The 12752-nt window shown below is 34.4% G+C and overlaps 2 protein-coding genes across 2 annotated transcripts in view; one reads left to right on the top strand and one right to left on the bottom strand.

Annotated features, from left to right (window-relative positions):
- The window catches only part of LOC138307466 (sodium-coupled monocarboxylate transporter 1-like), a 61707-nt gene that overhangs the window by 19874 nt on the left and 29081 nt on the right, over positions 1 to 12752 (top strand). The window lies entirely within an intron of this gene.
- Positions 8753 to 12633, bottom strand: LOC138308184 (uncharacterized). The gene is made up of 2 exons (XM_069249128.1): positions 11457 to 12633; positions 8753 to 10084 (listed from the first exon to the last, which is right to left on the bottom strand). The coding sequence occupies exons 1-2, from the start codon at positions 12565 to 12567 to the stop codon at positions 10050 to 10052; spliced, it is 1146 nt and encodes a 381-aa protein (XP_069105229.1). The 5' UTR covers positions 12568 to 12633; the 3' UTR covers positions 8753 to 10049.

Below are 12752 nucleotides of genomic sequence, written 5' to 3'. Positions count from 1 at the left end.
GGAATCGTTTGTGTTGTAGTGTAAACGTTACAGGTAATGAATATAAAGCATATCAATGAACGTATTGGTAATTGAAATCAAACATGCACATACAATGGAAAGCCTATCAGGAAACATTTTGCATGACATGGTTTTAAGTTATTCTAGTTCTTCCAAAGATTCCCTTGCGTGTCACATTACTCAATACTTCAGAGGTGATACATCACTGTCGGTACGCCCACCACTGGACTATGCATAGTAAAACTGATTGCAGTTCAAGAAAAACAACCTGACCAATCACAGGCCTGCAGAGACTTGAAAATACATATTGACACCCAACTTTAAAGCCACACAGTCAACCATAGTTATCGTTTTTCAAATTATTTTGATGTACATCAAAGGACCAAACTATCTGATCATCAGTTAACACGCAAAGAACCTTCAGTTTTACTATGAGACAGTCCAGACGTAAATAAAGTGACAATTATTGTAATCCTTGGAATATTAAGGACGACTGTACATGACATACGTTAAGTAATTATCTAACTTAAGTCCTTAAAATTTCTTTTATTACGTTTTTGGCAGTGATATATAGGTTTTTATGGTGAACTTAAAGTTCAATATATGACATTATACTCACATAATAACCTTTATGTGCCTGTATGTTTTTACTAGAACCTTTGGCGGAACTAGTAGTGATGGTCTTCTGTAAATGGAAGCAGCAAGAAAAAATGTAATAAATATAATCTTGTTTCTTGATGACTACCAGTAATATTTCATCGCGTAAGAGTCTGTGATAAAGTATAACTGGTATTCAGCAAGAAACAATGAATATCCTCTCATTAATTGCAAAAGTACCTCACAGAGGTAAACGATAAGATACGAGAAGGCTAAAAATAAAATCAGGATTAAAATACTACAATTCATGCTTACTGCATAAATACATTATTTACCATAAAAGGTGTGATTTAAGAACCATTTGAGAAATTTGAAAACCAATGAGGTAACTATGGACAAAACTATATTTAAATAAAAGAGTGCATTGCAACTGTTAACTAAAAAGTCTAATTCTGAAAACTGTATTATTCTAGACGCCCAAAACAAAAAATGACAAAATTAAGTTGTGAGAGACGTCATAATCATGACATCACTATCATTGTGACGTCACAATTGTCGCGTCAGCGATCACGGAATATGGCTATTGAAACGACTGGTTTGTCTGTAAAGATATTGAATTTTTTACTCTTTATTGATACAAGATCTCTTGGAATTCATTATGAAATTGTTATCAAATGTAAATATAAGCATTAAATGTCTTTCCGTTGGCGGTCATAGCCAATATAAATGCCAAATAGACAAAGGCAATTTGAAATTATCATTTTATTACATTGTCAAAATATCAATTATTTATCAAGTGTTTTATCGCGTACTTCTAAATTAGTAAGAAGAGCTCTGTCTACTTCTATCAAAAGTCCTATCAAAAACATTTTTATTGTGTCATATTATAAAATACCTCTATAGCGATAATTGTTTGGAAAATTGCTGTATTGATGGGACATCTACTGGAGGCTGCGTTATTTGTGTTGGTCTGTGATATATATTGAGAGGTTGTTTGTCCACGCCAAAGCATCGGGTCATACGAGACGCCGAGCAGAGGTAGACGAGTCAATACGATCACCTTACATGTCGGTATAATTTGTAAAACCTGGATAGTAAATATTATCATTAACCCATAAACCCGGTAATATTGACATATTCCATAAGGATCGGATGGTATAAGTGATATGGTCCAACGAACTTCGTAGTATAAACAGCAAAATATCTCCGTGTCACGTTCATTGTTTATCGGGCAATCAAAATGTAAATTTCTGTCTCGTTCTGCTGAGGATCAGATAACAGGATGCTGGAAAGCGATAAACATAACAATACAAAATGGGTCAACGTCAATCGGATCGTCATGTTTTGTGAAAGTAGATGTAGTTTGTGGGCAATACCACACGAAGCATCATCAATATTCCTTACTCAAAAGGAATTACTTGATCTAAATTTGTTCATAAGGAAAGCATAACACAAATATGAAACTCCTATGTTTCTATCAATATTGATATCCATGGATAAATTTAGGTTAAATGATGTTTCCCGAGTAAAGGAACGTTGACGAAACTTTGTTTATATATGCCACACTATTACCACAGGTTCCATTACACACCATGAATTTGTATTGTTTTCACTACGCTAAATATAAGATTAATTTATTGAATAACAGTTGATATCTTTGGCAACGAGCCAAGATATTGAAGCTAATTTGACTAACAAAATTGTGAACTAACAGTAAATATGTTACAGGTTCTCTGTCATAGTACTACAAAAATACACCTAGGTAGGTCTTTGTTAAATTGGTGGACAAATCTTATGGAAGCTGTAACATGACCTTTGGAATATATAGGAACATAATTATCAGCTAATATTTACATTTTTGCTAACTCATTACATCTTATGTTACTGTTAGTCTCATAATCCCCATGACAATGCCATCTATGACGTCATGTATTCAGTATCGATCGGCTGTTAATTGCTTGTAATGTTCTTGTGAAGGAAGGATATTTTCATCATAAGTCATTTATCTTGTTTCATTACAAATTTTAATTGGGATGCTTTTTATAAAAGGTCAACTTACCAGAGAAAAGGCCAACTAAGAAAAAGCCATCAAAAGGTAGAGGACATTTGCCTATTTATGGATCACGTTTATAAACGTAATAATTAGCAACAAAACATATATAAATAAATAAATAAATAAATAAATAAATAAATAAATAAATAAAAATAAACGTCAGGGTAAATGCAAAAATCAAGCTTTCGAGATGCTTAAGCTTGTGGGTTTTATTTTGTACAAGTAATGTTTTACTTACATTTTCATTATTTTGTAAGGATATTTTATGTCATTTTATCTGAAAGTATGACGTTATGTTCTCGAATATGTCGTCATAATCAATACCTACCTGTAAGCACAGATAACTACGTAATTTTCAATATCAAGGCAGTCTGTGTGTTGTATGTTGCATTTGCAGTATAATCTATACATTGGTTTGTTGGGAAGAAAAATGGAACAGAATTAATTGATTTGGGTCGTATTATGTTTCGTTAGGCAATATAATCATTATAAGAAAATGTAACGTAGACGGAGAAATTGAGAACCGACCAGAACTATCATGATGATCTTATGCACTGAAATTAGCTTTTCACACAAAAAAGAAGACAAACGTTACAATAAGGTTAATTACTTAACCTTGTGTGGAACTTTATTCCAATTCGAAGTAAATGAAAATCTGTAATAAATATCAAATCACGGTCCAAATTTTAAAATAGACAATGGCCTCGAAATTTTAACAGATCGAGAACCCAAGTAAACAGATCAAGAACCCAAGCACACACCCAATAATGAGACAACGAACCCATGGAAATGGACCAAGAAATCATTATATATTCAAGAACCCCTCCACCCCCCCAATAAAAAACAAAATAATAATAAAAAATCATTAAACAGATAATGGACGCAATTACATAAACAATGATACAGGCAATTTAATTTCACAAAAACAGTATCCTTCCACACACAAAAATGTATAAGGTCATTACATATAACCAGATTAAAATCACACGGATTGGCATATGAACATTACGGTTAGTGTAGGCAACATTGGTAATAGAATAAGTAAGTAAATTAGGATGAATTATTGATGGTTCATTTTCAGCAGCGGTGCTCTAATACTATACATGTTCCATATCGATTTCTATCAGAAACGGTTAACTTACTCTTAATAGACAATCAAGTAAAATAAATGATTTTTTGCTGAAAGAAGGGAGTCGGAATTGAAATTTCGGTATTTGATTTTCTACTATATTAAGTCTATATAGCCTTACATGTTATGACCAATCATACTTGTTCTAATGGATTCATGGGAATATAACAGCATTTATCGCTCCGTGAATCAGTCTTATTCTATGGCGAAGACGTCTAAATGACAATGAATACACTCCGCTTTGGAGCTGCTCTCATCACAGCAGTTCAAATAGATGAAGCCTCTCTCATATAATAGACAATTACTGATAGAAGATGTATTTGGCACACCCACTTTATCACCGTTATTTGGGTCCATCATTTTTCTGATTGACTATTTGCCGTTGATCCAAAAAAGTGTTTCTGTCATATATACTGAAGTATAAATATCTAACATGTCCTATATTGTTTCATACATGAATTTGACACCTTAGGGTTCAGACGGAAAGGATTTTAAGATGGTATCAACGTATAATGTTACGTATGTTTGCTTTCTGGCGCTAAGGTAAGTTTTACTAATACAGGCAATACAAATAGAATACAAATACTGTTTTTCTGATAACGGTGATAAACATTTATCTATCAAGGATTCGATTTTGCTTGTACCGGTCATTTAATTGTTTAAATAGTATGTTTTGAACGTAAAATGTAAAAAAAAAAAAAAAAAAAAAATGACGTCGCTTTTGATGACGTCGACTCTGATTGGTTGACACAGTTGACACAAAGGCGTAGTAATTTGCACGGAAAAATAGTCCTACAATAAGTTTGACATCTACGAGTTTTGCACGAGTTTTGTTATTTGTTATATCTTTATAAAATTACAGATATATTCAAGTTAATTCTTAAAAGAGTAAAACACGATTTAATGTTGTATTATCCACCGAATCCTCTACCGCTATTTCTTTTTTTAATATTGTATTTATGTTTACGTTGTTGCAACAAAATCAGATTCTAATTATTTATCATATAATTATTTCAATACCAAATCTAGTGACATCAATTTAAAACCCAACATCAGATGATTAGCGTGAGTTATCCCCCTTACCTCCAGACGAAATTATTCGAGTATGAGTAGAAATGTTTTGTTATATAATATTGATTAAATTCATGCAACTATCTGAGTAAGAATTGCCAGACGGATAAAACGCAGTCGTAACCAACACTGGATGATATTTTGAGCATGTAATGAGCATCTTTTCAATTAGAACGGGAAAATAAGGAAAAGGGAACAAAACTCGATACTTGTGCCTTCTGTAGACATGCCATCGGTCTCAATGATATATAAAAAACATCACCAAAATTTGAGAAGATTATTTTTGTCTCTCTTACATGTCAAGTATTAAAACTCCGAGAAAGTCTTATCAACATTTAGTGGTCCAGCCTAACAAACACAATAAATAACCACACAACTAACTTACTTAATGTAACTAACAGTCCACATTTTGTACAAGAGTCTGTCTGGAGCTTTGGTTGCTCAAATATCAAGCGTATTTTCGATTTGACCACGTTTTGTCTAAATTTTGTCAATTTTGAAAACCGTTGCTAAGGTCATCTTAAATGTTTAGTATAGCTGCTTTTATTGCAATTATCAGATTTTCAAATGCAAGCTTTTATGTTCCGAGTTATACAAAATCTCAAATGTTGAAAATGTTACCTTACATACATGTATTTATTCTGATCTATCGTAGAGTTTCTTACATTCGTTCATACTGCGACTTTCGGAGTGTGAATGAAGGAAATGAACTCTGGTAGATCAGAATGCCGAAATATCAAAATGGTTTAAAAATCGTAATGTTTAACGGATCAGTTTTTTTTTTATATTTCCCTTATTCCTTTTTTAAATGTTCTAATCTATTACTTGGATTGAAAGCTATTGCAAATAGTTAAACTTGTAAACTTTTCAATTTCCAGTTCCTATATTTTGAAAATGGCATGCCTGGGGGAAATGAACATACCAGCTGCCGTGTCAGATGATCCCGAATCACCGAACGCTACACCTGGAATCAAAAGTGAAGCAAGATATCTTAAGCAAGAACTTGAAACACCGGGTCAAATGTCAACAGTATTTCTCGGTGTCCAGGGCGATTGGCAAAGTGATACAGAAAGAAGTGATGGCAAAAAAGGTGACAAATTAGAAAAAGCAGTTGAAAAACCTGAAAGTCTTCCAACATATTCTCTTGAAAACACTGTGCAAAGTGAGGAATCCGATAATATGGCAATAAAAGAAGACGCAAAGAAAGACAATAATATAGATACCGTGATAAAAGTGTTTATAAACGGAGATTTAGCATCGGAAACTGAGACTAATTTAGACAAGTTTCCCAGCACAGCTCTGCCAGGACATGACATTGACAACGTTGCCATAACTACAGAATACGCGCGTGTTAGTGGAACAACCAGATCAAAAAGGTCACCTGGGTGGATTTACAATAGAGGATATGGCAGACGACCATGGAAACGGTACAGAGAGTTCTGGAACTGGTACTACCCGTATAAAAATACCTTTGATCCCCTGGCTTCCAATATCATTGGTTAATATCTCCTCTACGTGCATGGAAACATCTTTGTTAATATAACTATCATGATGGTGTTTAAAGTTTAAAGATATTATTAAGCATAAAATGATACCAAATGACTGTTAAAATGGACGACAACGTGCTAATAAATGTTAATAAAATATATTTATGAAGTAGAATTCATTAGTGTTATAAATTTGTGTTTGTTCTTTATTAGGTATTAAATGTTAAAGTCATAGCCACCAGAGTTTGAGGGGCCGCGGTGGCCGAGTGGTTAAGATGTACCGACATATAACCACATGCCCTCCACCTCTCGGTCGCGAGTTCGAATCCTATGTGGGGCAGTTGTCAGGTTCTGACCGCTGGTCGGTGGTTTTTCTCCGGGTACTCCGGCTTTCCTCCACCAACAAACCTGACACGTCCTTAAATGACCCTGGCTGTTAATAGGACGTTAAACTAATCAAACCAAACCACCAGAGTTTGATAAAAGAAAGCTTAAACTGTAAACATTTTATAAAGATAGTAAGTATCTTTCATTGCCCCTCAAAGAAGAATGGACAACCCGATCCCAGCGAGGAAATCTGGAATATTAGCACGGGGGTTGGAGTTGGAGCTTCGATCAATACACAGAAAAAATGTGAAGTGTAGACTTCTAAAGCGTTTCAAAAGAGTGACAATTATTTGTTTCATCATCGACAATACCCGCCATGCAAAGCTACAGCGATACTAGCCATACAAATCTAGGTCACAGTGACATCCGCCATGTAAATTAATCTAGGTCATAGTGACATCCGCCATGTAAATTTAGGTCACAGTGACATCCGTCATTTAAACCTAGTCACAGTCACATCCGCCATTCAAATATAGATCATAGTAACATCAGCCATACAAATCTAGGTCACAGTGACATCCGCCATTCAAATATAGGTCATAGTGACATCAGCCATACAAATCTAGGTCACAGTGACATCGGCTATACAAATCTTGTATAAGTCAAATCGACAACAACCGTCATACAAATCAATGTCAAATATAAGAAAGAAATCCATCTGCAAGTCAATTTTACTAAAACTGTTTCTTATCTACAAGAAAAATGTATGTTAATTAATGACAGACTATAATTCAAATCGCAATTATAATTGTTTATTCAAAATAAAATCATTTTCGTATAATATTTCCTTTGTTGATAAATTGATCTTATTGCATATATTCGATGAAATAAATAATATGTCTTTGTGGTTTTTACAATACAATAGAAAAAAAATTAATGCCCTGATAAGAATTCAAGGTGAACACATTTGCAATATCATTGGTTAATATCTCCTCTACGTGCATGAAAACATCTTTGTTAATATAACTATGGTATTTAAAGTTTAAAGATATTATTAAGCATAAAATGATACCAAATGACTGTTAAAATGGACGACAACGTGCTAATAAATGTTAATAAAATATATTTATGAAGTCGAATTCTTTGGTGTTATAAATTTGTGTTTGTTCTCTATTAGGTATTAAATGTTAAAGTCATAGCCACCAGAGTTTGAGGGGCCGCGGTGGCCGAGTGGTTAAGATGTACCGACATATAACCACATGCCCTCCACCTCTCGGTCGCGAGTTCGAATCCTATGTGGGGCAGTTGTCAGGTTCTGACCGCTGGTCGGTGGTTTTTCTCCGGGTACTCCGGCTTTCCTCCACCAACAAACCTGGCACGTCCTTAAATGACCCTGGCTGTTAATAGGACGTTAAACTAATCAAACCAAACCACCAGAGTTTGATAAAAGAAAGCTTAAACTGTAAACATTTTATAAAGATAGTAAGTATCTTTCATTGCCCCTCAAAGAAGAATGGACAACCCGATCCCAGCGAGGAAATCTGGAATATTAGCACGGGGGTTGGAGTTGGAGCTTCGATCAATACACAGAAAAAAATGTGAAGTTTAGACTAAAGCGTTTCAAAAGAGTGACAATTATTTGTTTCATCATCGACAATACCCGCCATGCAAAGCTACAGCGATACTAGCCATACAAATCTAGGTCACAGTGACATCCGCCAGTCAAATCTAGGTCATAGTGACATCCGCCATGTAAATCTAGGTCACAGTGACATCCGTCATTTAAATCTAGGTCACAGTCACATCTGCCATTCAAATATAGGTCATAGTGACATCAGTCATACAAATCTAGGTCACAGTCACATCTGCCATTCAAATATAGGTCATAGTGACATCAGCCATACAAATCTAGGTCACAGTGACATCGGCTATACAAATCTTGTATAAGTCAAATCGACAACAACCGTCATACAAATCAATGTCAAATATAAGAAAGAAATCCATCTGCAAGTCAATTTTACTAAAACTGTTTCTTATCTACAAGAAAAATGGATGTTAATTAATGACAGACAATAATTCAAATCGCAATTATAATTGTTTATTCAAAATAAAATCATTTTCGTATAATATTTCCTTTGTTGATAAATTGATCTTATTGCATATATTCGATGAAATAAATAATATGTCTTTGTGGTTTTTACAATACAATGCAAAAATTTTAAATGCCCTGATAAGAATCCAAGGTGAACACATTTGCCCGATTTGCCCAGCGGATGCATAAACGTATCACGTGGTTCTTTGGTACAATGTAGTGATGCTCTTTATTTATATAAATCACTAGATATCGTATTTCAGTATCGATAGCTCTATCTATTCCGTAATTGCGTATTACAGAGTTATCTGTCCTTGCGGGTAGGCATTGATTGTGACGTCATATGTTTGCGAGCGTAACGTCATACTTTTCGGAGAAAACGGCGTGAATTACGCTCATAAAATAATAACCCAACAATCGACACCTACCCGCAAGGGAGCTAACTCTGTAATATGCAAAGACGGAATAATAGGCGTTTTCCTTCGAAGAAAACAAAGCGGTCTCCATCTTATTTTCTTTGTATAATGTACATAGAGGTGTCATACTAGTGTGAATGGTACTATGAAATAACTCGAAATAAATATTCAGTTTTTATAACAAAGAATAGTTGATCATGGTTATGCTACACAATGATACTATGAAGCTAACAATTTGTGAAATAAAATTATGTGTAATAAATAGCATGCATTAAGTACAGTGTTTAAGAGGTAACAGCTGTTCTTGTAAACGTACATGTACAATTATTAATGCCTTACGTTGACAGTTAGTACGATTGACAATTAAAACAAATTCAATGTTGAGTGAATAATGAAAAATTATTTAATGAGTAAAGTTTATAAATTTTCCTTGATTACGAGTGAGTATATTAAATTGAGTACTGTATATGTACGTATTATATCGCTATACGATTTAAACACAAATGTGATTTTGCATAAATTACCGCAACGATGAATGAGCATATTAAAAATTGTTGTTGTATTAACGACGTACACGAAACACAAATAATGTTATGATATTTTAGCTCAAAGGTCATAGTGCTAAAAGCGCTAAAATATGGTAAACTCTGAAAATGTTTGTTTTCAGTAATTCAATGATAGGTAGATATATATTGTTCGAATTCTAATTCTAGTACAATGGTGAATTATCCAATATAAAATATATCTTCGCTATCAAATCGTAGCAGAAAATCCAATTAGTGCTGGAATATGTACTTTTAACAAGTTCGTATTTCTCTTTTTCGTCCCCTCTGTTGAAATGTGCTGTGGCAAAGGACACAGACGTTTTTGCAATCGATTAAAGGATGATACAGCATCCTCTTGCAGATATATCTACAAAATTAAAGAGTATATAATTACAAACCCTTTTCTATACCTTGTCTATTAAGGTGTTCATGTATTGAATTATCTTAACTTGTTTACAAAAATCTTTACGCTGAAGCAAACTCGCGAATATAAAATAATACACAGATATATGATATTGTCGACAAGACGGTTGACTGTTTCAAATGTATTATCTGAAGATCATTTAGAACAACTTAGAAACACTTCACGCTTATCTATAGAGATAAAAGATTTTGATAACGGTCCGGCTGAAACAAAAAATAGTACCTCACGTTTATTACATAATATAACTAGGCCACAGCTTGGTCATTATTTCTGGTATTTATGTATAAGGAACGCCTTATGTTGATATTTTAACACAGACAGTACCAAAGGCCGTACAAGGAGGGAAACAGTCGCATAAAAATCTAAGTGATTATTATACCGCGCTTTCATTTAGATTAAATATGATCGCATGACAGTGAATAAGTTAGATATATATATCTCCCCGGAATCGAGAGGCGATGGGAATAATCCCAGGGGAATAACTCCAGGGAAATAACACATTGGAAGATTCGCGCGTGACCGAAAGTGGACGTCGTCTGCAACGGCAATCAACAATAGCAACACTGTAGCTTATTGTTTTGCAGTCCGACTAATTCAGCAACGTTCTTGGGGAAAATCTTGATGTGTTGTTCTTTAACCAGACACATTAAGATTGCTTACTAAAATTGAATATAGCAAATTTATGAATATTTATTTCAATTTTGTTCAATATGATAAAATAATTATGTCCCTACGTGTCGGGATACATCTAGAATTGTCTCCCTGGAAAGAGATATTTTTTCTCGATGACGAAGCCTGAGAGAAAATAACTTTTTATAGGGAGACAACTCTATATGTATCCCTTCACAAAGGGCCATAATTATATAGTTAGAATTTGAAAGAAGAAATAAATTGTATTCTTGAGATATATGACGTAAATCGAAAGACAATACCTATTGAATTTTTCTTTTCTTAAATCGTCATATTTTATTTTTCCATGGTTTTCAAATCTACAGTTCCCTGATATCAGATATCATATTTCACAAGCTAATCAGATAACTTGGAATAACATAAGCAACAAAACAAGATAATATTCAAATAATTACAAATAATTCATAATTATGTTTCTATACTCTCATTCCGAAATATTTGAATGATAAAAAAAAAAAAAAAAAAAAAAAAAATGAGTGATAAAAAAAAAACCCACCAAAAACATACATATATGCCGATGCCGAAAAAAAGCGAAATTGAATGCATATGAAATAAAGTAACATTAAACACAATTGATGAATATTAATAGATTATTTAGTATTAACTAAGTATATAATATAAGTACCTGCCACAGTCGACCTAGAGGGTCTGTTTACGTCTGCTGGTCCTGTGCGCGGTGAAGCATGCGTTTGTGATCTTCCGTCGTGTTTAAGTATTGGTTTTATATGTGTGGACGGTCTAGGTTTTGCATAGTAACTGGTACTTTCTTTTAGTGTTGTAGGTTCTCCCAATGGCGTATTGTAGGTTGATGATTTACCGATGTAATGGCAGTTTTCCTGTGTTATTGCAGTAGAGAACTTATTTGGAGTTTGACGGGACGTTGTTGCATTGAGGACGTTGTATCCGTTCCTAATGGTGTCTGTCGAATGGAATAAATCTGTGTTCGAGTACAGGTTATATTGGCCCGTGGATGACATCCTGAGACTGGTCGCAGGCGATTCCGATCTCCCACGTGTCAGAGGATAATTTCTATTTGAAATGGTCCCTGTATGAATAGATGAATCTCTCCAGGTGGAATTTTGTCTAGTTGACGTCGTTGGAAAGCATTCGTTATCTACATTGGTGCCCATAAAACGCCCTGTTTCACTAAGAGCCGACGTTGGTCGCGTTAACGTCAAAGCGTTATCACTGTTTGAAATTGTCCCCATGGAAAATGTTGGTGCTGGCCTTCCTGATGAGACAGAATAGTTGTTGCTTGAAATGGTGTTTCTTGACCCAGTCGAGCTACTGCGAGGCGACTTTGACCTTCGTCTTCTTCTACGAGACGACCGACTTTGCGTTTGGTGATTTCTCCATTCATTTGCGATTTGATTCAACTTGTTTTCAATGTCGGAACACCCACGAATGCGTAAAGAAATGCCCATATTTTTTGAGGTAAATTGTCTATAAAAAAGTTGCGATTGAAAATATTGCTTATCAACTTCCACAACAGTTAATTTTCCAACTTCTTCTAACTTTTTATATAAATAGAGTCTTCGGTTCCCCCTGACAACCATCCATTCTCCGTTATATTGCATAGCCGCAAGACAGTCTATACCATGAATGTCCAGTTCATCGTTCAGGATTTGACGGAAGGTCTCATCTAATGAGACGCCATTTCTGAACTTGTAACTTACACTATCGTGTGTAAATCGTAGCTGAGATGGCCGCATCTCACACATGCCGTATTCCGTCATATTAGCTGTTGAGGTGATGAATATGAGTGATGCACTAGTGTTTATAAGCTAAATAGTAAGTACAAAATTCAGGTTTTCCAATTATTTGTAACTGAAGAGGCTAACGACGAAATCCTGCGCTAAAAATAGCATGTTGGGCGTAAACATTTTCAGGTAAATTTTGCAGAAACAGAAAATTAATTGCA

This window comes from Argopecten irradians, chromosome 14 (assembly GCF_041381155.1).
Source record: "Argopecten irradians isolate NY chromosome 14, Ai_NY, whole genome shotgun sequence".
Lineage (NCBI taxonomy): Eukaryota > Metazoa > Mollusca > Bivalvia > Pectinida > Pectinidae > Argopecten > Argopecten irradians.
The sequence above is the reverse complement of the archived record's forward strand: the minus strand, read 5'-3'. Positions and strand labels throughout refer to the sequence as shown.

What these genes read in the sequence shown, in the direction of transcription:
- LOC138308184 (XM_069249128.1), bottom strand. Translation starts at nt 12,567, where the DNA reads ATGACGGAATACGGCATGTGTGAGATGCGGCCATCTCAGCTACGATTT. An exon ending in CTCTAGGTCGACTGTGGCAG is followed by an intron (nt 10,085 to 11,456) that starts GTACTTATATTA and finishes TTAATTTTGTAG; the next exon opens with ATATATCTGCAAGAGGATGC.